The sequence below is a fragment of the Miniopterus natalensis genome, chromosome 18, assembly GCF_054644295.1.
Source record: "Miniopterus natalensis isolate mMinNat1 chromosome 18, mMinNat1.hap1, whole genome shotgun sequence".
NCBI lineage: Eukaryota > Metazoa > Chordata > Mammalia > Chiroptera > Miniopteridae > Miniopterus > Miniopterus natalensis.
This window is the reverse complement of record NC_142098.1, coordinates 9553024-9575938: the sequence shown is the minus strand read 5'-3', so window position 1 is coordinate 9575938 and position 22915 is coordinate 9553024. Positions and strand designations below refer to the sequence as shown.

The window sequence follows — 22915 nt, the reverse complement described above, 5'->3', positions numbered from 1 at the left end:
TGGCCCATGGTGGGTGGGATTTCCAGGGAAAGGCTGCAGGTGTCTAGGAACAATACATAAACAGCCAGCCTGACCTCAGGCACCCGCCTAGCCTCGTGAGGACAGCAGAGAATCCATGGTGGATACATGTCCGGCCTCACTGGGTCTCTCAGGAAGGTCTCGAGCCATAGCTGGGTTTCTGGGCTCCTTGAGCCAGACAGAGCGAGACCTCATGTGTCCTCTATGAGCCTGCCCGGCACTTCTGTAGAAGCTGCTCACAGGGGCTCATCTACAAATCAGACTCAGATTAACCTGTGAAAACTAACTACGAAGGTTTCTGCTTAAGATCCCCAAAGATCTCTCCACGGTTCCAAAGACCTCATGACAGGGACCAATACACCAAAGCTCCTGGCCACGGTTCAGACACCGGAGGGCTGATGGTGGGGCAAGCTTTTGTTAGGGTTTGGTTCATGGTGTCTGACCCATAGCAACATGTTCCCTCTGACTGGACGGACTGAGGGTTTCTTTTGTGACCCAAAGTACAAGTAGACATGGTGGGGAATTCTGCCCGAGCCATGGACTCAGCTTGAGCCGGCTCTCAAAGTGGGTGAGCGGTCCCCAAAACAAAAGAGGTTCTATAGAAGTCTTTTTCCTGTCCCCGCCTCTCTTTTCCCTTGAGGCTCACCAATCCAGGCTCACAGCCCCAGGCCCCAAGAACAGAAGGTGAAGGAAAACCGGATCGCGAAGTCATTTGTAAGTGGGAGGAGGGGGAGGGGTGGGAGGGAGCACCCGCCAGGAGGGGAATCCCGAGACAGCATCCGGTGGCGAAGCAAACACCTTGACCTGGACCTGGGCACGGCGGGGTTCCTCCTGGGGGCCAGGTTCAGATGGCCAGCCAGTGCTGCAGCTGCAGGGAAGAGGGCCAGGCCTCAGAGCTTGACGGGCAGGCGGGGACAGGAGGACCCAGGGCCAGCTGGGAAGCGCAGCAAGAAGCAAAGGGAGGCAGAAAGCATCCCCTCCCTTCAAGGACCCCAGAGAACGTGCAGACTGATTCCCTAACTGCCACTGAGGCCCCAAAGGGCAAAAGAGCCATCCCAAAGTCACACAGCCAGTCTGAAGCAGGGCGCTCACCTGGACCCTCCCCCACCCCCTGCCACGGACATTTTTAAGGGGAAAAAAGTCAACATATTACTGATATACCCAAAGCGCTTCCTTCAAGATAAGAAAGCCTCAGCTTAGCTTGGTGACACTCCATGGTGACAACTCACAGTGGGAGAACAGGGCTTAGCAAAGTTTGGGCACTTGGCATTCCAGGACCAGAGCAGAGAGACAAGCAGAAGCTGGCGAAGGCAGAGGACAGGCCCCTCCTGGCTGCTAGCACCAGACCCCCTGCGCTATGGCCCACCGCTGCTCTGGGGTTTCTGGCGTGTGGCATGTGGTCCTGCCTCGGGCAGCCGGCACACAGCAGGGAGCAGCTAGGACCCTCCCTGCGGCGCCCACCCAGAATGGTCCGGGCTGCACCCACCTGGAACTGCCTGATATCCCTCTGGGCCACCAGGTGATGCTCGTTCTCCGGCGTGAGGCCATAGGCCAGTCTCTGTGAGAGGTTGGAGAAGGGGGTAGGCCTCAGCTAGGCCCAAGGACACCCTCTCAGCGGCCCAGAGGGCACCCCCAGATAAGGGCCACCTGCTATTTGGCCCTGAAGTCCCACATGGACAGCGCACGAGGTCCACAGAAGGCCCCCTACCCTGGTCAGTGCCCTTTGAGTCATTTATCCAGCTGCTGTGGTCAGAGCCTGGGGTCCAGAGTTGAGGAGACCCACACAGTCTCTGCCTGGGAGGAGCTTCCAGCTCAGGGAAGGGATGAGCATTGGACAAATAAACACACAGGCAATTTTAACCCCAGGATGAGAGTCAGCGCTGTGGAGGACAAGCCCGGAGCACAGAGAGCGCGGCACATGGGACTGGCCCTGCACGGGATGGGGGCAGGCCTCCCCCGGGCGGGGCACCCGGCGGGACTCAGGGACTGAGGGGCTGCGTCTGGAATGGGTGACTGATCGACAGGTGGCGGGAAGCCCACCCAGCTCCCAATGTGTGAAGAATAAAAAGCTGGAAGCGGGTCCTGGTTCCCATGCCCGGGATGAACTCACAGAACACAGACTGTCCAGGTGAGCCAGCAGCTCCTGGACTTGGAACTCCATGGACATGTCACGAGGAGCTGGGGGAGGGCAGCCACAGCCCTGCCTGGGACCCTCTGCCCCAAGTCCTATGCGGCTCACTCCCTTAGGCCCTCACTTGTTCACCTGGCCCCTCGTTAGGAAGTGAGCTCCAGCCCCGGCCGGTGTGGCCCAGTGGGTGGAGTGTCGTCCTGTGCACTGGGAGGCTGCCGGTGTGATTCCCAGGCGGGCCCGTGCCCCGGTTTCAGGCTTGGTCTCTAGCGGGGGCCATCCGGAGGCAGCTGATGTGACTCACATCCATGTTTTTCTCCCCCCCACTTCCTCTCTCTCTCTAAAAAATCAGTAAGAAACTCTTTTTAAAAAAATTAGAAAGAGAGAAAGAAAGAAAGAAGAAAGAAAGAAAGAAAGAAAGAAAGAAAGAAAGAAAGAAAGAAAGAAAGAAAGAAAGAAAGAAAGAAAGAAAGAAAGAAAGAAAGAAAGAAAGAAAGAAAGAAAACTCCAGGAAGATTTGTCTGTGCTGGGAATACTCTGGGAGGTGAGGACAGTGTCATGATCCGTGACGTGAGGGGGTAAAGCAATGAAGGAACAAAATCTTTATCTCACAAAGTAAGGCTGTCGGGAAAGACCATCACCACTACCTACAAAGGAGGGGGCATTTTAACAAGCGAAGGGGAGGAAACACGTTTCAAACAGTCATCCGTGTGCGCAAACGCCACGCACACAGGTAAGGGGAGGAAATGCCTTTTGCAGTTCTCCGGTTTAGGCTGATCAGGTTCAGGTTCAGGGAAGAGGCAGGTAAAGGCTGACACACCAAGTCACAGTGAGCTTGGACCAGGAGAGCTGGGACATCCAGGGACATGACAAGCCTTAGAAGGGGACAGGGGAGGGCCCCAGTGATGGCTGCCTGTCTAACTCATCCTCAGGGGACTGGAGGGCTGAGCGTCACCTTCTCCTGTAAGTCGCAGCAGGAGCACGTACATCACTGTGCTCCTGACGTATGACACAGTGTCTGGGACACGTGTTGAATGTCTGCCAGGCACCAGGCACCGTGCTAAGCACTCACTCTCTCCTTCACAATCCGTATTATTGTCCCCAGGTCACCAATGTAGAAACTGAGGTTCGAGGGGGTACATAAGTGGCTAATGTGGTGGGTCTGTCTGACCCTAGTGTCCGGGTCCTATCTCCTCTCTCACCCCAACAGAATGACTCAGATGGTCCCTCCCATGCTGTACCCCGCCCCCCGCCCCCGGAGGGCCACAGCTCACCTCCCAAAGGGAGCCCCTCGTGCTCAGGAACTTGTAGACGATGTAGGTGGGCACCAGGGTCATGGAGGAGAGTGCGATGCCCCACCCGACCCAGTTGGCCCAGGGCGGGAAGACGTAGTCGTCGTAGGTGAGCGGCTTGAAGTTGATGATGCTCACCACCACCACAAACTGGGGGGGGACAGAGGGGAGACAGAGGGGGAGGGAGGGAGCAGTCAAGAAACAAGTGATGACAAAAAGGAGGCAAAGACACGGGGAACAAGAAAAGGAGACAAAGGAAAGTGGCCCTGGAGCCGCCGGGGACCTGGCCCAGGCTGGAGACCTGCTAGGTAGACGTCCCCCACAGTGTCCACGGGCCTGAGCATCCCCAGCACCCCGCCAGAGGGACCAGGGCTCTGCATCCCAGAACCTCCTCCCCTAAGAGGCCAGTGTGCCCACCCCACCCCCAGCCCGGGCACAGCCCCCTCACCCAGGATGCCCGGGCCACACACTACGCACCAGGAGGAAGGCGGGGCTGACAAACTTCCAGCACAGTCTCCAGTACAGGCCCGGCTTGAAGCCCATCATCTGCTCGATGTCATTGCTGAACCTGTCCACACCTGCACACACGGGCAGGCCTGTCGCTGTGGTCCCCAGAGCCCTGGCCCCCCTGCTGCCCATTCACCAGGGTCTGGCCCCAGGAGGAGAGGCAAGACCTGACACCCTGGCACTTATTCTTGGGGACAGGCACCTGGCTGCTCAGAACATGGGAGAGGGCACACTCATGAACAGCGTCCGAAATCCAGGTTTACCTGGGCATCCTTGCTTGCTGGATCTGGCAACCTTACTCTAGAATGAATCACACGGCTCGGGGAGCAGCAGCTCCTCCAGCTCCGCTTTATAAGCTGACACTGGTGCCTTCGGGCCTCCTCGGCCCGTTTAATGGGGTTCATGCAAAAATAAGCTGAGGGCCGGGGGAGCTGTTCCTGACCAGGAATCCACTCATCTCTGGAACTAGCCAACAGCTGCCATGGAAAGGAAGCCCCTTTGCTCTCCAGGTAAGAAGTCTCCAGAACACAGGGCCCAGCATGTACCGTAAAACCAGGAGACGCCGATGGCCTCCATGAGCACAGCAAACAGAATGGAGGTCCCCGCGGCAAACGTGTCCAGCAGGGTGAGCACGTATATTCCACCCTGGGGCAGGGAGGGAGAGAGCCTGAGGCCACTGGCTAGAAACGGCCACCGACAGTTACATCCATCACGATGCGCCTGTCCCGTTTCCCATCCCACTCACCCGGAACCCAGTGAGAACGTGGGTGACAGGGTGCGGGTGCCGCTGTACTGACGTTATTTACTTGTTTTGCATTCTGATAAAGGTTTCTGGAGGCCCTGGGTCTGAGGGCGGGTATTTCAGCCAGCGAACAGCGAGACGGGTGTCACACCAGGGGCGCCTGGAGAGCCCCAGGCTCGGAGGTGGGAGATGACAGTGGGGTGTAACCCCAGGGGATGGGCCGCAGGGTGGAGGATGTCGGGGTCCGCCCTGAGCTCATCTGGCCCCGCCCACGAGGCTGGACTGAAAAGCAGCCCCCAAGCTCCGGGTGACCCAGGGCCGGGCCCCTCTCACCTTGGTTATGCAAAACAGGGCCAAGAAGAAGGTCCCCAAGGTGACGCCAAGCGTGAAGAGTTTCCGGTGTCGCTTCAGGACCTGGAAGTCGTCGGCCAGGCCCGTGATGACGGCCTCCATGCCGCCCATCTGGAGGGAACCAGGCAGGGTGGGGTGCGGGAAGGGGGGACGCCTGGGCCTGGGCCTCAGGCTCAGCACCCTGTACCTCCCGGGGGTGGGGACTGAGCACGGACTTGCCTCTACGGAGAGCTCTGCCTGTGCTGCCCTCCTCCCAGCCTCTCACCCCGCTTCTGCCCCATTCTCCACCAAGCGCAGGACCCAAACGACGTGGGGGAGCGTGAAGAGCTTACTGTCTCCCCTAATCAACAGGCACCTGTCTCCTGCCCCCCACGGGTTCTGATGAGCCTGCAGGAGAGTGAAAGGCCGTAAAATGTCCAACACCCATGCGATGTATTTGCACATAAACAGGGTCTGGAAACAGCCACCAAGGGGGAGCTTCCAGTGCTGGGACTGTGGGCAGCAGCTCCTGCCAAGGATTCTGGCTGCTTTCCCCATTACCCCGCAGAGCGGTCACCTCCAGCTCCACTCTCAGAGTGCGAGAGGGTCTCTTAGCCCACAGCTATGGGCAGATTTATTCTTAATGGCCTCATATGAGTAACAGCCGTGTGTTTGCTTAAGTGATACCCCAAGAATGGGACGGCAGACAGGCAGGACTCAGGCCACCACTATCAGCCACATGCCTCCCTCCTCTCCCCTTGGTGGGCATTGCTCAGCAAGACCAGGATTCCTTCCCAGGGGCCTGGAAGCAGCCTCAGAATCCTTCTCAACACACTGCTCCGGGCAGATTTACTCACTGAAAGGCAGAGAGGAAGCCTGTCTAAGACTTCCTGCAGACTTACAGGCATGGCCCTAAAGGTAGACATAAATATAAACAGAGGGCAGTCGACCTGACGGGACCGATGGGTCAAGTAAAAGGCTCTAAGACACGAAGGAGGCCCCAAGTACTTCTGCTGGTTGTTGGTGATGAAATGATAATGGGAGGAGGGCCTGGCTCAAGAAGAGGCGTTCCATGCCCGCCTGAATCCATGCCCATCTGCAAGGGGGACTGTGGGGCTGGCTCGTCTGTGGTCCCTCTGATGTGGATTCCCACGATGCCAGTGGATTCCTATTGGTTCTCGGCTTTGGCCTAAGTCTTGCCTTTCTGAGTGAGGACTCCCTTTCTTGTCTGCATTTAAATAGGGCCTTCTGGAACCTACTACTAATTAGGGGTTCGAATGGTGGGAATTTGAGGCTGAGTCCTGTGTGTATGTGTGTGTGTGTGATGCGTGTGTGTGTGGTGGGGAGAAGGTCAGACCCAGTGGCCCTCATGCGTGTGTGTGTGTGGGAGGGGGGTTGCTGAGCAGGTTCACTCACTGAGCTGTCAATTCCCAGAGCCAGGAGCATGATGAAGAATACCACAGCCCAGAACGTGGATCCCGACAGGGTGGAAATGGCTTCTGGGTACAGGATAAAGACCAGGCCAGCTCCTGTAAGAAACAGCAAGGGCCTTGTCAATGGCTGGGGCTGTTGGTCTGGGCTGCAGGTGGGAGGACAGCATTTTGAGGCCCGATTGGCCTGTGGCACTTGGTCAGTCACGTGTGGGCTGGGAAAACCAGGGTCTGAAGATGACAGACAAAGCCAGCCCCAGCCTGCTGTTCCTCACACACCAAGGAGGTGGGCCTCGGGCAGCCAGACCAGAGAGCAGTGCCTCGCCTGGAAAACCACCGGCCACATGCTGAGAACCCCTCCTCCTGCATACCGCCAGGGATCCTCTTTCTCTCACAAGCTCCTCAGGAGCCGTTAGAGGCAACCCCTTCCCAGGTCTCAGCTTTTTTTTTGTGGCCATGAGAATACCGGAAACAGTGGAGAAAGACACAGACTCCAGAGCTGGACTGGTCAGCTGGATGACCTTGGGCAACTTAGCCTGAGTCTCAGCTTTCTCATCTGTAAAGTGGGTCTATTTACACTCTCACTTGTGAGAACTAAATGAAGGCAGGTCAAGTGCTCAGCACAGGGGCTGGTACAGAGTGGATGCTCCGAAATCTGCCCTGCTTAGCCGGACTCAGAGGGAGGTTCGGTTACATCCACAGACTGCCCAAGACTGCCCAGGATTCCCACAGACCCGAAGACAGCCCATCACGTGGGCAGTTTGGAAACCTCCATCCAGCCGCTGTAGAGCTGTGCAGCCGTGAACAGAGGTGGGTTTCTCAGCCCCTCTTCCTCAGCGGCCTAGGTCTGCCCACTCACCTTCAGTGGCAACATCCTCGATGTTGACCTTGTGTTCATGGGCCATGTAACCGAGGATGGAGAAGATGGCAAACCCAGAGATAAAGCTGGTGATGCAGTTGATGGTGCTGGTGAGCAGGGCGTCCCTGGGGGAAAGAACCACTGTTAATTCAAGTTGCCTGACTCTCCCTGACCCCGCGCAGTGACCACTGGACCGCCTATGCAATCCGCAGCTCCAAATGCCTACAGTTTCCTTGCTTCCCCGTGGATCTCAGGGCCCCACCAAAATTGTGTGAGTACCTATAGGTGCAGGAAACAGGTCAACAGCTTCTGGATGCAATACCCTGAGACCAGAGTCTGGTATCAAATTCTTGTTGAGGAACTGAGTCACCAGTCTCTTTCTCCGACCAGCTTTCCATGGCTCCCTAGTGTCTCTCAACTTCTCACCCAGGCATCCAAGAGCTTTGCTAAGCTGACCCAACCTTCCTTCCAGGCTCATTTTCCATAAGGCCTAATACACTCTGAACAAAACCCGGTCAACTTGCTGGCGCATAAGCATCTCACCTCCCTGGCTTTGCTCAGGCTGTTCCCCACCAGGCATGCCATCCTTTCTGTGTCTGCCTGTCACAGTCCTAACTAGCCTCCAAAGCCCACTTCAAACTCATCTCCACGCTCTTGTTGATGCCCCATCAGAGGGCTAATGACCCCTTTCCCTTGGCCATCCCACAGCCTGCCCCACGGGTACGCATTCATCCTGCTCTGTCTGCACCAGAGGGGCTGTGGTTCTGTCTTCAGCCTTTGATGGAGTGACGGAAGAGGGCCCAATGCGTGCCCAGGTGTAGGCTCTGCTGCCCCGTGCAGACCTCTCAGTCTGCCCTGCCAGGGCCTCACCGCTCATGCGACTAGCCTGGATATTCCACCCTTACCTGCCTGGGCCTCAGATGGACAGACAGACAGTGCTGTCTGCTCTGAAAGCCACACAGTGTCAATCTGGCCTCGCTACCCATCCCTAGGATCTCCTGGCACTAGGAGCCTCAACTTTCTCAGCCCCTCACCCAGCATTTGTTTCAGAGGTACCTGAATTGAAATGAATTCATCAGGACCCCACAGGCCATGTCAGCACTCATAGAACACCCAGGATGGTCCGCTCTGCCTCATTCCACGAAGGAAGAAACCCCAGAAGAAAAGTTGACTTGTCCCAGACCAGCCCCCTCTCTCTCATCCTTGCAAGGGTCAGTCCCCGGGATTGAGAGCTTTCCAGAGCCTCGAGAAGGACCTTACCTGTAGCAGTTGTTGTCAAATTTGTTGTAACTGGCAAATGCAATCAAGACTCCAAATCCAGCCCCCAAGGAAAAAAATATCTGCGTTGCAGCATCAATCCATACCTGAGACGAGCAGACAAAAGCCATCACCCTCTGCTTCCTCGTGAATGGGGTTCTCTCACTACTCCAGAAGGGCAGGGACACCCCAGGGATGCTCTGAGACCCGAGAAGAAGGGGTCTGAACCAGAGATGGCAGCACACAGCACCCCCTGCCCCAGAACCTGGACAAAATAACTGGACAGAGAGGCTGGGGTCTCTCTAGCTTCTCCAGGTCTTGGGTGGTCATGAGTAAGCTTACCCTGGAGGGACTTAATTTGATGTCCTGATTGTCAAAGAAAGTTAATAAACTAACAGTTCCAGGCTGTGTAGATGGAGTGAAGGCAAAGGGCTATGAGCACCTCGGGAGTTATGGAGACGCTATCTTCAGAAAGGGATGTGTTTCCTAGCAGCTCCTATCGGCCCACACAGTGGTGACTCCCGGGGGCCAATGGGGTTTCCTTGTTCCATCTTTCGAGTGATGACAGCACATGGCTGGAAGCCTGGAGACCTGAGCCCCTGTCCAAGCTCCCACCTCATGGTCTGGTCCTGGCCGAGTTCATGCCTCTGTACGTCAGTTTCCTCATCTGTGTAGTGGGGACAATGACACCTAGCCCACCCCAACTAAGCGGCCACTTGGACTTGTGAGACTCCTGCCATCGCTCCACTCACACTCCTGGGGCTCCCCCTACTTTGCAAGCGCAAGTGTAACGAGGGGGGCAATGTGATGGAGGCAGGTAGGTCGGCTCCTGGAGACAGGGCCCTGCTCAGGTTCTACTCATCAGAGAGTCTTAGTCTATTTAAACAGGCGCAGAGCAAACAGAAGTCGGGGTGTTTCACAGTTTACAAGGCTGATCCATGCCTTATGCCCTGTTACCTTTCTGACCGTTACTGAGGACATAGGTTTTCCTATTGGTTACTAGGCTATAACCTTGTGGTGTGTTGGGACGTTATAACTCCGGGAGGTGCGTGGTGGGAGGTGTCCCTCCTGGTCCTATGTTGCCAGAATCGTCGTGGGTTCGAGGAGAGTGTGAAGAGGCCTTCGGGAATTGTGAGGGATCGTGCCGAACTGCTGTCACTGAGGCGGGGCTGAAGGAGGAGGCTGGAGACCATCTCTGCCCTGGTCTGAAGATGCTCAAGGCACTGGGAACCTCCAGGTTTGCCTCTGCTCCCAACCTGCCCCACTGCTTTGGACTCTACTCCAAATTCACCTCCTTTCATTAAAATCTGGGTCTCTGGGCAGGACACAAAGCTGGAGAGGGCTGGGGGGAGGCAGCACGCAGGGTCCAGGTCTCCCCATGGCTGGTGCTGCCCCTATGCCGTCACCACGGGATGGTGGCAAAGGCCAGCGCTGGGGACTAGAGAATGGGAAGAGCCCTGGGGTGGCTGGGTGGGTCAGGGGCATGGCACAAGGCAGGGGTCGGAGCCAGGGCAGAGTGTTGGTTCTCCTGAAAAGAGGGGCTACAAAGGCCACCAGGTGGAACCACGGAATCCCAGACCATCAGAACCGGCCAGGCTCATGGGGACCCACAGGGCAAATCAAATCGGCCCTGGTCGCGTGGAGACGCCACAGCTCAGACAGGGAAGGACCGTCTCAGGCCACGCAGCAAGCCTGTGGCAGAGCTGGGGCCGGGTCTCCTATGGCTGCCTGCCCTGGGACCCTCCCACCCCGCCCTCGGTGGGGGCCACCGGGCACTGACCGTGGCCTCCTTGAGGCGGTGGAAGTCGATGTGCAGGTAGGCGCTGATGCCTTTGGAGGCGCCGGGCAGCGTGATGCCGTGGACCAGGAGCACGAACAGCACCAGGTAGGGCAGCGTGGCCGTGATCCACACGACCTGCCAGCGGACAAGCTCGCTCAGAGAGCAGGGCCCTGCCCCGGGGGCCTCCAACCCCCCCCCCTTCCTTTACCCGGTGCACAGGCCTTGAGCTCTGCCTCCAGGCCCGGCAGGGCCCCACTCCAGCACAGCCGGCGGGCAACGGGCCACGCCCTGGAGCGGCTGGGGCCGAGAGGAGAGTCAGCCACACCGGGCACAGCGTGGCCATCCGCGCTGGGGGTGTGAGGACAAAGGCCGGGCTCTCCTGCCACCTGCCACCTCCTCTTCTAAGAGGCACCTCTCATGACCCATTCAAGTTGCTCAGGAAGAACTAAGCACAGCCACATGTGCCCTGGCTCCCTTCCCTCCACCCTTCTCCCTCTCCCTCTCCCTCTCCCTCTCCCTCTCCCTCTCCCTCTCCCTCTCCCTCTCCCTCTCCCTCTCCCTCTCCCTCTCCCTCTCCCTCTCCCTCTCCCTCTCCCTCTCCCTCTCCCTCACTTAAGCACATCCTTCCAAGCTCTTTGTCCAAGCAGAGATGTGGCCGGGCAGAGAGCAGAACTCTGGCCTTTCTTCACCTTAGTGGGGATGTCTTGGGCCATAGAAAGGTGCATCGCCCAGAGTCTATAGAGGAAGAGATGCTTCCCAGACTAAAAAGAACCTTTTCCCCATCCTGCCCTGGGGGAGGAACAGAGAAGAAAGGTGGGGAGGGGAGGTTATGTGGGCTTCCTCCCAGCTCTGTCTCACCCTTGACCAACACTGAAATACTCTGGGGCAAGTGATCGATAAAAAGGTCAAAGTTTAGATCCCATTGGAGTTTCTGATTTCATTGGTCTGGGGTGGGGCCTGCACCTCAGTACGTTTTGAAAGCTCCCCCTGATGATATGAACCTGCAGTCGAGGCTGAAAAGCACTGCCACAGGCAGATGCAGCCATGGGCAGCCGCGGGAAGCAGACTGTGCCCCCAGCAGAAATGCACTCGGGGCTGGGACAGCCTGACCCAAGGCAGAGTCAGCCGAAACACAAGGACACATGACTTAAGGACCAGATGGCCCCTCCTCTCAAAGCCCTGACACTAGGCAGCCCCGAGAACCTTTACACATCCATAGGGAGAGAACAGAAGCCCTGAAACATGTCTGAGGACCAAGTTCTTTCCCAGCCTAGAGGAAGAAAGGCTCAACACAAAATTTGAGGTGTAGAAAGTAAAGTCATACGTGTTCCCGAACTATGTTTAAAGGGTGGGGTTATTCTCATCTATCTCTCCCACCAGACCATAAGCTCCTTTGAAGCAAAATACCCATAGCTTTCAAGCTCGTATCCCCAGCGCATGGCGCACATGGGTGCTTAAAAAAATGTTTGTTGGGTGGGTTGATGAGTGAGTGGACAGTTGTAAAATGAATGACTGGATTGATGGATTGATGGATAGATGGGATGATGGATGGACAGGTGGGTGAATGGATGGATGATTAAATTGTTGGGTGGATGGATGGATGGGTGGATGGATGGATGGATGGGTGGATGGATGGATGATTAAATTGTTGGGTGGATGGATGGATGGGTGGATGGATGGATATATAGTTGGCTGGATAGCTGGAAGGTTAGGGGGGAGTTCATGGTTCAGTGGGCAGATGGACTGTAATAAATCAGAGGGTTAGCGGATGGCTAAGTTAGTCAAAGAATGAAAGAATAAGCGAATGAACAAACGAGTCAGAGAGTAATTAAATGGTTGGTCATATCTTCTGAGGGAATCAGTAGGGGAATCGGACTCCTCTGTTTCATGTTACCCAACTGTTCCTCTAACCCTCTCTTGCTGCATGGAGGGTCTTTGCAGGTATGGGCTTTAGATTTCTGTCTTCCCCCAGGGGTGCAGGAAGTAAGAACAAGGAAGACAAATTGCCAAAAACAAATGAAGAGGAAAGCCTGCCTTAGAAAGTGAAGTCACTGCATCTGGATGGCCTCACAAAAATTCTGGATTTATTCTCCCAAACTGGGACAAATGAGCCTAATTGCTTGGTGTCGAGCACAAGAAGGAGCCCTCAGATATCCTCGTTGAGTCCTACCTGCTGTGTTCCTCTACAACTCAGGTCAACAGCTATAGGTCCACTACTCAGCCCAGCAGAGCATGAAAAAACACCACTCCACCCACCAAAAAACTGCATCCCCTCTCTCACTCTGTCTCCCATGGGGTCTGGAGTCAGCCCTTCACTGGCCATGCCTGAGGCTCCAACATGGATTCAATTTTCCCAGGAACACATCTGAGCTGACCCTGACCACAGTCAAGCATCAAGAAAGGGGAGTTTGCTTTGTTCATGCACATGTGTTCAAGTAAACGATCTGAGCCTTGTTGAAAGTTCTCAGAATTGATGGCAGGAGTGTTCTGCTGCCTAAGATCTTGTGTTGAAGGGGAGGATCTTGGGTCCTGGGCCAATAGCTCACTCATGCTCACGTGTACCCTGTACACACACTGGGTGAACAGAAGGGACCCTTGGGCTGTGTCAGCCCCACCCCAGGCTCCTCTGCTCTCACATTTTCAGCTTGCAGTGACTCTCTGGCCATGAGAAACCAGACTTGGTCTGTCTTTGAGCATGAGAGGCCCATTGGTTTTGACAAGTGTCATCAGGTCCCGAGGGAAGACACTGCTTTCTATCACCTCAAAGCCAAATTCTTCTCCACCTTGTGTTTCTGTGGACACAGGTTAAAATGTGCAAGGTTCCAGGGTGCCAACCTCCATGGCTGATAATCCCAATGAGGAAGATCTTGGCTCCACAGGAGAAAGAGCTTTCTAATGAACAGAGCTCTCTAAAGAGGAAATGAGCTGCCCAGGGGGGTGTTGAGGTCCCTGTCATTGCAGGTGTGCAAGCCTTGCTAGGATCCAAGCATGAGGCAAAGGATTACTTAGGTCAAGGTGAGGCCCCTGGACCAGGAGCATCAACAGCATCTAGGAGGGTATCAGAAATGCAATTCTCTCCTTGTCCCCACAGAATCACACTCTCAAGGAGGGACCCAGGCATCTGAGAAGCCCTCGTGTGATTCTTATGAGCATTAAAGGTTGAGAAGTGCTGTTCGAGGTCACCTCTGAGGACTCCCCTAACACAGAGATGATAGAAGATGCATAAGTTGAACCTCCAATGATTTATCGTTTGTAATCCCCTGAACTGGTTTTAGGGACTTTCACACTAATAATGAAGACATACTAAGATTTATGGAGTGAGGGGTACACACTGATGTTACTTAAGAAAACAATGAGCTGGCAATATTTTAGTCCATTCATTGTTCATACCCAAATGATGTTATTCATTATAACTGGGTCCTATGGAGTCACTAAAGCAAGCCAGGACCAGCCTATGTTGACAAATTAGTGAGAAGACTTGGCTAGAATTATAACTTGGACTCAAAAGTTAACAAAAAAGACATTCTTATTTAAATAAGGTTTACTTTGACTTGGTCCAGCTTTCCCTCCCCGATCCCACCAACTTTGCTAGAATTCAAGAGCGTGTTCTGTCTTTCCCCATTCCCCAAAGAGCCCAAAGCCTGGCAGTGAAGGGGCAGAGTGAGGTGGCTGACTCTGGCCAGTTCTGTTGTCTTGATTGAACTCCAGGCATAAAGAAGTCCAAGGTTTCCGAGAGTTGAGTTCAACGAGTAAACAGCAGGTGGAAGCCTGGGCCTGCCCCTCCCTTCCAGCCCCACAGGACCTCGGCAGAGTTTGAAACCCACAGAGCACTGGAGGGGGCACTGATAACCGGGACAAAGAACGACACGGATCGATTGTGGATCAGTTTCCATCTGCCAGCCCTGTACTGAGGACCTCTCGCCCTACCCTCCCAACAGCCCTGGGGGTGGGCACCATCAACACTTGCTGTCACTTTGCAGGTGAGGAGCGTCATTCGTCCTGAGGTCACCCAGCAGCAAATGATGACACCTGGACTCCAGGTGGTCTGACCACCAGGCCACGTAATTAATCACTAACTCTGCTGTATATTTGAGACCCAGGTTCGAGTCCTGGCTGTGCTAAAGACTGCAATGAAACCCTGTCCCTCTCTAGGCCCCAGTTTCTCCATTCCTACAAGCAGTAGGAAGTAGATGGTCCCTGAGTGTCTTCCAGGTCTACATACAGTGCTGGCATTAGGCCTGTCGTCGCTAAGAGCCAGCCCAGCCAAGGACTGCGAGATGGGGAGGCAGGCAGAGCTCCAGGATGGCAAGCTTTGGTGCGCACACAGCTGCTCGGCTCCCTGGGGGCTAACTCCTGAATCAGATCTCCACCCTCTGCCCTGCGGGGGTCCGTGGGGCAAGGTCTCAGGGTAACGGCTTTCCCTGGCTCACACTGCGCCCCACCGCACCGTCGCAGCTGGGGCAGTGGAGTGACACATCTTCCCGAGCAGGGCTCCCACGTGCCCAGACAGGAAGTGTGAACATTTGCAGTTCATCGCAGGCGCTGTGGCAGGGAAGCCTGCTAAGGAGAGCGCCGCGTCCTGTTCCAGACGCAATCTGGAAGGAATAAACAACGCTCTTGTTTTTTTCCTGGGCCAGTTTATAAAAACAATTAGAGACAGGGCACAAGAATGTCCTACGCGACGTCCCTCCCCACAGACTGCGGCATTGACGCAAATGTGGGCTGTGGCTTCTATTGACGTGTTCCCACCTGGGGGCTTCGCTGGGGCGACATTCCCGCCCAGCCCCTTATGACTCTCCCCGCCAGGGGACATGGGTCCTCCAAAAGTGCCTTTGCACAGAGGAGCCGAGGCGCTCAGCTCCATCACTCTGCCTGCAGACAACTCCTTCTCTGCTCTGCCAAGGGCTACACGGGGCAGGGCAGGCTCTGCCCCTCTGTGATGGCTGCAGGGAACTTAATCTCTGGGTGGGGTGTGGCATTAGAAGCCTGTATGGCCCCACATCCAGGCCAGGAGCAGTAGTGAGGCTCCTACACCTTCAGCTCTTACCGCTGCTCCTGATGCCCAGGAAAGGCTTCTGCTCCTCTGCCTTTGCTTAGGCTGTTCCTCCCACTGAAAACCCCTTCCCTCTACCTGTCTCCACCCGCGCCTGTCCTTAGAGACCTCGCCTGGGTGACACCTTCTCCGTGGTCTTTGCAGACCCTCTCGGATGATAGAACTTCCCTCTTCCACTAACGCAACCTCTCACACTACTGTGCCCGTGAGGCCTCGTGGCACGAAATACCTTCTGCACTGAGACAAAACACATGTAAACATACAGATGCTCGGCTACAACACAAAGTCCGCGACACAGCTCTTACGCTACACTATGTGCAATGCACTCTGTTATTATCCAGCCTGTTTCGGTTTTGTAAAATTGTTTGTGGAGACCCACTAAATTGATTTAATAACAGTTTAAAAACCCACAGTTTGTATTTCTGCTAAAGTACAACCTGACTACCTGATTCAAAACTATCTCCAAGGTAAAGGTAAGTTTAAAACAGCAAGATATATAATAGTGTGTGGCCATTAATCTTTATTTAATAATGTTTATTAATAGTTTGTGACTATTAATATTTATTTAAAGAGAGGGACACATATGTCTCTGGATAGAGTCCCAAGAAACCAATGACATTTTTTGGCCCACACCTGTCTATAACACACATGAACTCTAAAGCAAGAAGAACAAACCTGTCTTATTTATTCTAGCATCACCAGTACTAGCAACAAGCCTGGCACATAGTAGGTGTCCATAACTATTAATAAGTTGAACTGAATTCAACAGAACATTTAATGAAGGTTCTCAAATTTTCAAACTTATTTATCCACCCACTCTTCTTCCTTTCTTCCTATTTTCCCTCATTAATCCTTCAATAAATATGCACTAAAAATTTATGTGCCAGATGCTGGGGTGGTGGTGGTCCTTGCCTGGTTTTGCTCCATTTCCGAATTCCTCCCAGACTGGCATTCTATCTGGGTTCTTCCTTGGGACAGACACTGTGTCTCCAACATGCTAATAGGAAGTCCCACTTCAAGCTCTTCTTGAAAGGTCTCATCTCCACTGGCTGTTGGTCCCTTGCCTCTATCTTTGCTCTCAATGGCATGACCAAGAATGCTAGGAGTACCAGAGAGAACCTGACACACCCCACTTTGCAAAAACGTTGTCTATCTAATGAAGCATCTCACAAATTCACATCTACCTGATGCTTGTGGCAGACGGTTGCCTTGTGACCCCCCACTGAACCCACACCAGTGCGGAGTCCCTTCCCACAAGACCTCTCTTGGCCACTGGGACAATAACAACATGATACAAGCAGAGACTGAAAGAGACACTTGCACATCGGGGCTTGTCTGCTGGGAACATGCACTTGGAACTCAGCCGTCATGCTATGAGAAGCCCAAGCCACATGGAGAGGCGATGTGGAAACAACCCACAGTGTTCTGACTGACAGTTCCAGTTGAGTCCCCAGCTGGCACCAACTGCCACAGTGCGTGTGCCGTCTTGTACATCCCAGCCCAGTCAAGCCCCAGGTATGTAGCCCAGGCAATATCACATAGTGTGGAAGAGCCACCCCGCTGAGCCCAGTCAACCCACAGAATCAGGAGAGATGATGGAATAGTTGGTACATTACATCACCACATCTTGGGGTGGTCTGTTACCCAGCAATAGCTAACCAAAACACTGGAAAGAACAGCTCCCAGTTACACCCCCTTTAATGCAGTCAAGCTCCACATGGAACCCATCAGATCCAAAAGGGGTGATTGTTCCCATGACGTCCCTTAGCCTAACAATCAGCAGGGGGCCATGACCTTGAGGGGCTGGTTTCAGGGAGACGAGACACTGAGGTTCAGAATGCCAACTCTGGCCAGGCCCTTCTAAGTCATCTAACCCACGCTCCTCTCTCCAGGATGTCTAAGCCCTTGGGGGCATTCAGCACTGTGTCAGAAGAAGCACAAAGCCCCAGGACACATAGATATCTTCTAGAGCATTCTTTTTTACTCAAAAATGCAGAAAGGGGAATGACTAGTTTATAATGAAGCAATGGTTATGTGCCAAAGTAGGAGAGAACATTTACATGAAGTTTCAGGCCAGAATTCAAGATATATCAAGTACATGTCAATAGGTTGCTTTTTGTGGCAGGGGACCAATATGCTTTTCCCCAAGGCTCTTGGGGTGTCCCATTCCCAGGTCCCTTAAGGGAGTTTTGGTGGAAAAGCGTGGGTACCCTGGTCCACTTGTAGCCCCCACACTACAGTTGGAAGCCTGGGCTCGGGGAAGGGAAGGGATTTGTCCGAGGTCTCCCAGTGAGACAGTGGCAGAGCTGGGAGCAAACCCAGGCTTTGTGCCTCCAGCTTCACCTTTTCTTTTCACCATCTAACAGTTACAGCTAGAAAAAAATAATTTTTTGAGGCCAATCTCCCAACTGAAAGAGAAACAGCTCATTACCTTTCCTGATGTTTTCACACCTTTCCAGAGGCTAAAGAACAGGGTGACAACAACGACCATCAAGCAGAGCACAAGTTGCCACTGGGGTCGGCCGATGTCATGGATCCCACTGCTCTCATGAAGGTGCAGGACACCACGCCTGCCAGGGGGACCGGGGACGAACCAAGGAAGACACCATCAGTCAGGGAAGACACCCAAGGCCTTGACCACAAGCCAGTCCCCAAAGGTGCACAGTGGTAGAGACAGGCCGTGGGCTGCCTGGCCACAGCTCTGCACATTTGGGACTGCTCTGTGCATCCTCGGTGCCCAGGACTGCCCTCCCCGGGCCTGTTAGTCGCCTGGGAGACTTCCTGTCTGTCGATGTCTAGTGGGCAGAAGCCAGGGATGCTGCTAAACATCCAAAATGCACAACATGGTCCCCCTCCCCCGACATAAAATTATCCAGCCCCAAATGTCAAAAGCCCCGAGGTTGTGAAATCCTGGTCTAAAGCATAAAAAACTAAACCTTTCAGAATCTGAGGCCTTTCACGATGGTCCCGAGTCCAGTGCAACCCTTCCCTCACCACACCCTCCCTGTGGCTGCTGGCAGTGGTGGCCAGCCAGTTATTCCCTAATCACATGAGGCCCTCATTGCTCTGGGCCTTGGAATTTCTGTTTCTGTGTGTCTAGGACACACTTCCCAGCCCAATTTGTCTGCTTGGCAAACTTCTCCTCATCCTGTTAGTCTCAACTCAAAAATAATGTCCTGACTTGGGCCCCTTTCCTATGGGGAAGGGGGGTGGGAAGGGGAGGGGAGGGGAGGAGAGGGGAGGGTGGCAGGCACTGAATATATCTAAAAAGACAGAGAATTGGAATTGGGTACTAAACCCATCTGACTTAATTCTGCTTCTTCCCATTGCATTATGGGCCAAGTGCTGGATGCCTCTAGGGTCCCATCAGATGGCAGAAATACCCCCTAACAGGCCCAGGGGAGCCCACGTGCAGGTGAAGCCCACTCCCAGGGCTGCAGTGCTTGTGGAGATATTGCAGGGGTGCGTCCCAAGCAAAGGAAAGGAATGCGACCCAGCCTCCTCTCCCCAGCAGGCCCAGTCTTGGGGGTTAGCACACGTAGCTGGGGTTTGCTGCATTTTTCCAGCAAGTTAATGGAAATGGATCATCATGAAGTTTCGGGCTTGGGCCAGGCTTTCCGAAGCCTACGGGCCAGTGGGCTTAGTTTCTCACTTGCCGCTTAAGCGCGGGGTGCTGGGGGGCGGGGGGGCGGGAGCCCTCTTCCCCACCAGGATCAGGGGGGCAGGGGTTCTTTACTGCGGGGAGGCCCACCAAGGCGCCCTGTTGCAGATAAAGTTACAAGCGTCGGGGTTTCTTTTAGCCGCTGGCTCTGGCTTGGGCCCGGAGCCCGGGGAGGAGAGCAGTTTTGTTCCCTTGAATGACAGGTTCAATCCTTCGGCGTAAATGAGTACAAGGTGGCAACAGCGCTGGCCCAGGCCCCGAGGAAAGAGAAACGACTGACCTCCTGGGCGCTGGCACTCAGAGTCCCTACTTGCTCGTCCCAGACTGAGATGAGGTGACTGTTCTGGCGGAAACATTTGGCTAACAGGGCCATGTGCCATTAACCGAGGAACCCGGAGGCCACTCAAGGCTTAGTGGCCCAGAAGCTCAGTGAGCAGGCTCCAGCGAGAGAGAGGCTCGGCGTGGACCCGGCTCGCCTGTCCCCAACACGCCCGCTGCGGGCTCTGGGGGGTGAGGAGGAAGACCCGAGGGGGCCTGTCTGCGGGGGGGAGGGCCGTGACTCAGGCAGGCTGGGTTCTGGTCCCAGCTCTGCCTCTAACCTAAAAACGGAGCCTCCACATTCTTATCTGTACAATGGGAATAATCACCACCAACATGAACTGCGAAGACTAAATGGGACTTGGATGTGAAGGGATGCTAGGGGCCTGGCTCATGGTAGCTAGGAAGCTTGGGGGGGGGGGGAGGGCTTAACAGGAGAGGGAAGGAAAGGAGAGGGGAGGGAAGGGGAGGGGAGGGGAGGGGAGGGGAGGGGAGGGGAACTCTGTAGAGCAGAAAGCTGTTAAAATAAGCCTTGGATTCTGCTTCCCACTCCATCCCCAGTCCCTTCAGCTCCTCAGCGCTTAAGAATGTCACCTTTCCCACTAGAGTCTGCTCACAGCTGAGCCTGGAGGAAGTCTACGGCTGTAATTAAAGGAAGCGGGGTCTCAACACCCAGCTCACCTCTCCCTCCTGCTGGGCGTCTCTGTTGGGACAGACTTCCTGGCCATTCGGACAGTCAGAGGAGGAATCAAATAATAACTAGACTAGAGGGGAGGCTGCCATTTTCCATTTTAATTTGTAAGGACAAGGATTGCCAAGAGCAAAAAGAAAAATCCAGCTTTTCCTTTACCATGCGATGATAAAGCAGCCAGTGTGGAACCAGTTGCATGTGTGAGCAGCACCCTTTCCTGCTGGTCCAAACCACAGTCATAAACTAGGAAGGCCTAAAACCTCCACCCGCAAGCTCTCCAGGGGCTCTGGGATTTTCTGAGGCAATGTTCCTCAGGAGAGAGCAGAGGAGGCTGTAGCTTTTCCATGACGTCACATTGTGGGGACATCAGCCTGACCTCAGCAAGAATCTCAGCCTGTCTGAGATGAGACAGTGCAGAGGCCAAGCCAGAGGCTCTCAACCTTGGCTGGCTATTAGAATCTCGGAGGAACTATTAATACAAGCCCCTGGCTGACCTAATCAGTTCTTATGACACCTCCTCACAGTAGCCCTCCCTGACCACCTTTCCCTCCCACAATCACTTTTTACCACCTACCTGGTTTAGATCCTTAAGAGCACTTACACTCCCTAAAATGTGTTTTATTTCCAGAACTCTCTAAAACATTCTTGCTTCCTTACCCGTTTCCCTGGCTGTTGTCTCCCCACCCCCACTCTCCTGTGCCAGGACCCCGGCCCCTCCCGCTGGCTTGTGCACCGCTGTATCCTCAGCTCCTGGCCCAGGGTCAGTCCACGCTGCAAATGGTGACTGGCGTGCCCCCTCCTCTCCTGTGGGTTTCCTTAGTGTCGGGATCAGGTCCTGCCCAGCACAGGTCCCTGTGCCCATGTGAGCAGGCCGAGGGGGGAAGACTTACTCGTAAAACTCTGCTGCGGGCGTGAACTTGTACTTGGAGTACTTGGTGTGGCTGCCCAGCACGGAGGCGTTGAGGAGCTTGGGGTCGGTGCAGTTGGGGCTGTTCCAGGCGTGGCCGCAGTCGGTCCAGGGCAGGGTGAGGGTGAAGGAGGAGAAGAGGTAGTACAGGGACCAGGCGATGATGACGTTGTAGTAGAAGCCGACGTAGAGGGCGATGAGGATCACGGCGTAGCCGACTCCTGGGGGGCAGAGGGCTCAGGCAGGGCTCCCCCAGGCCCAGCCCGAGCCAGCTGTCCTGGCGGCCGACCCGCACCTTTCTTCTTCTGTAAGACGGCCAGAGCCTCTCTGTGTCTCCTAGGCACCCCTATCCCTTTGCCCGGGGGCTCTCTCTGGCCAGTGGAATCCCCTCTGCCGATGCACTGGGCAGACTGGGTGTGCCAGGGCCTTAATGTCCCCAGGGAGCCGCAGGGACAGGCATTGGAGAGTAAGTATCGCAGCGCCCTTGCCCTGGGCAGGACAGCACTGAGGCTGTGAATGAGCCCCTGGCCCTCGGGGGAACTGGCTTATTGACTGCCTGCCCCTCCCTATCCCCTACTGGTGTCCCCTGGGATCGCCTCCCCAAATAACTCCTTACATTGAGATCCTTGCCTCAGGACCTGCTCCTGGGGAACCCCAAACAAGCCCTCCCTGATCAGAACTTCAGCCCCGTGTCCTCTGGGTCTGATCTGTGTGCCAACCGCATCTTCCTGAATGTGTCCCAAGCTCCTTTAGGGCTAGTTCTACGGCTTTTGCCTACAGTAGACACGTTTCTGGCCTGCTCAGCGTGGCTTTAAGAGGGTGGTCTTAAGTATTCTTGTCATGCAAGGTTTGAACGAGGCTAGTCCCTCACTCCTTTCCTCTAGCTGTAAGCTCGACTCAGGTCTGACCATCAGAGCTCTGCTTCCCCATGGCCACAGTGACTGGTTGAGGGATGAGCAGATGATTCGCGCCAAGCCAATGACAGCCCTTTCTGGGACCGTTAGTGAGGCTCTGATGCTATAAGAGGGGTTGTTTTACTTTGTCATTGTTAAACGTGGTGGGATTCACTCCTGTTGCTGACGGCCAGCTTTGCTAGTGCTGAGGAGACCGTGCCTGAGACTGATGCTAACACCCAGGAAAACAGAGAAGGATTGGGAGAGACTCCAGATAAATCATTCAAGAACTTGAATCAAGCTGTACCTGAAGCTAGCAAGAAATTTCTGGACTTTACTGTATCATAAGCCAATGTATTCTCTTTTATATTGAAGCCCCTTTGAATGGGATTTCTGGAAATAAAAAATAATTCCCAACTAATACACTGATGGCTTATAAGCCTCTGGTACCGGCCTGTATCTGCTACAGGACAGAGCAGGTGGGAGGTGCACAGGAGACACATGCGGGCTGAGAGGAGGCTCAGAGGAGTCACGCAGGTGCTCAGTGGCCCCTGGGCCCAGCTGGCTAAACAGCACTTGGCAGACACTAATTCTTACTCCACACCCTTCTCACAGCTGTATAGGGGCCCAGAAATGGCAGATGCTGTGACCTTTTCCTCCAGACATGCCCTTGGTCCCAAATGCAAGCAGGCTTCATCTTACATCCCCGCTGTGACCCATTAGTTGTGGCTGTTGTATTAAGGATCGTGAGGCAGCTTGCTGGCTGAGCCAGAAAAGATCTGTGATCGATTTATCACGTCTGCCACGGGAGCAAGAGGGGAGAGTAGTGGTATGTGTGCTGGGTACTTCTGACACTTCTGTATTTCCCATGCAGGGAACAGACACCCTCTGGTCACTCAGCTGTGCAGCCTGGACTGGAAAGTCAGGTTTCCAGACTTTCTAGGCTAAAGCTATTCATGAAACACCAAATGCTCTCCAGGCAACTCTGAAAGGTGGACACGCTCATTGAATCCCACAAGAAAGTTGGTCTACCTCAGGTCCCACCTTTG

The 22915-nt window shown here is 54.6% G+C and overlaps 1 protein-coding gene across 1 annotated transcript in view; it reads right to left on the bottom strand.

The window, feature by feature from the left end:
* Positions 1–862: 862 nt before the first annotated feature.
* SLC6A2 (solute carrier family 6 member 2) overlaps positions 863–22915 on the bottom strand; it is a 34771-nt gene continuing 12718 nt past the window's right edge. The window contains exons 3-14 of the mRNA XM_016221006.2: positions 20957–21194; positions 17828–17966; positions 10344–10478; positions 8567–8670; positions 7307–7431; positions 6434–6546; positions 5021–5149; positions 4491–4590; positions 3916–4016; positions 3421–3588; positions 1505–1576; positions 863–886 (exon numbers count right to left, since the gene is read on the bottom strand). Coding sequence (XP_016076492.2) covers positions 863–886; positions 1505–1576; positions 3421–3588; positions 3916–4016; positions 4491–4590; positions 5021–5149; positions 6434–6546; positions 7307–7431; positions 8567–8670; positions 10344–10478; positions 17828–17966; positions 20957–21194 — 1448 coding nt within the window. The remainder of the gene's footprint in view (positions 887–1504; positions 1577–3420; positions 3589–3915; positions 4017–4490; positions 4591–5020; positions 5150–6433; positions 6547–7306; positions 7432–8566; positions 8671–10343; positions 10479–17827; positions 17967–20956; positions 21195–22915) is intronic.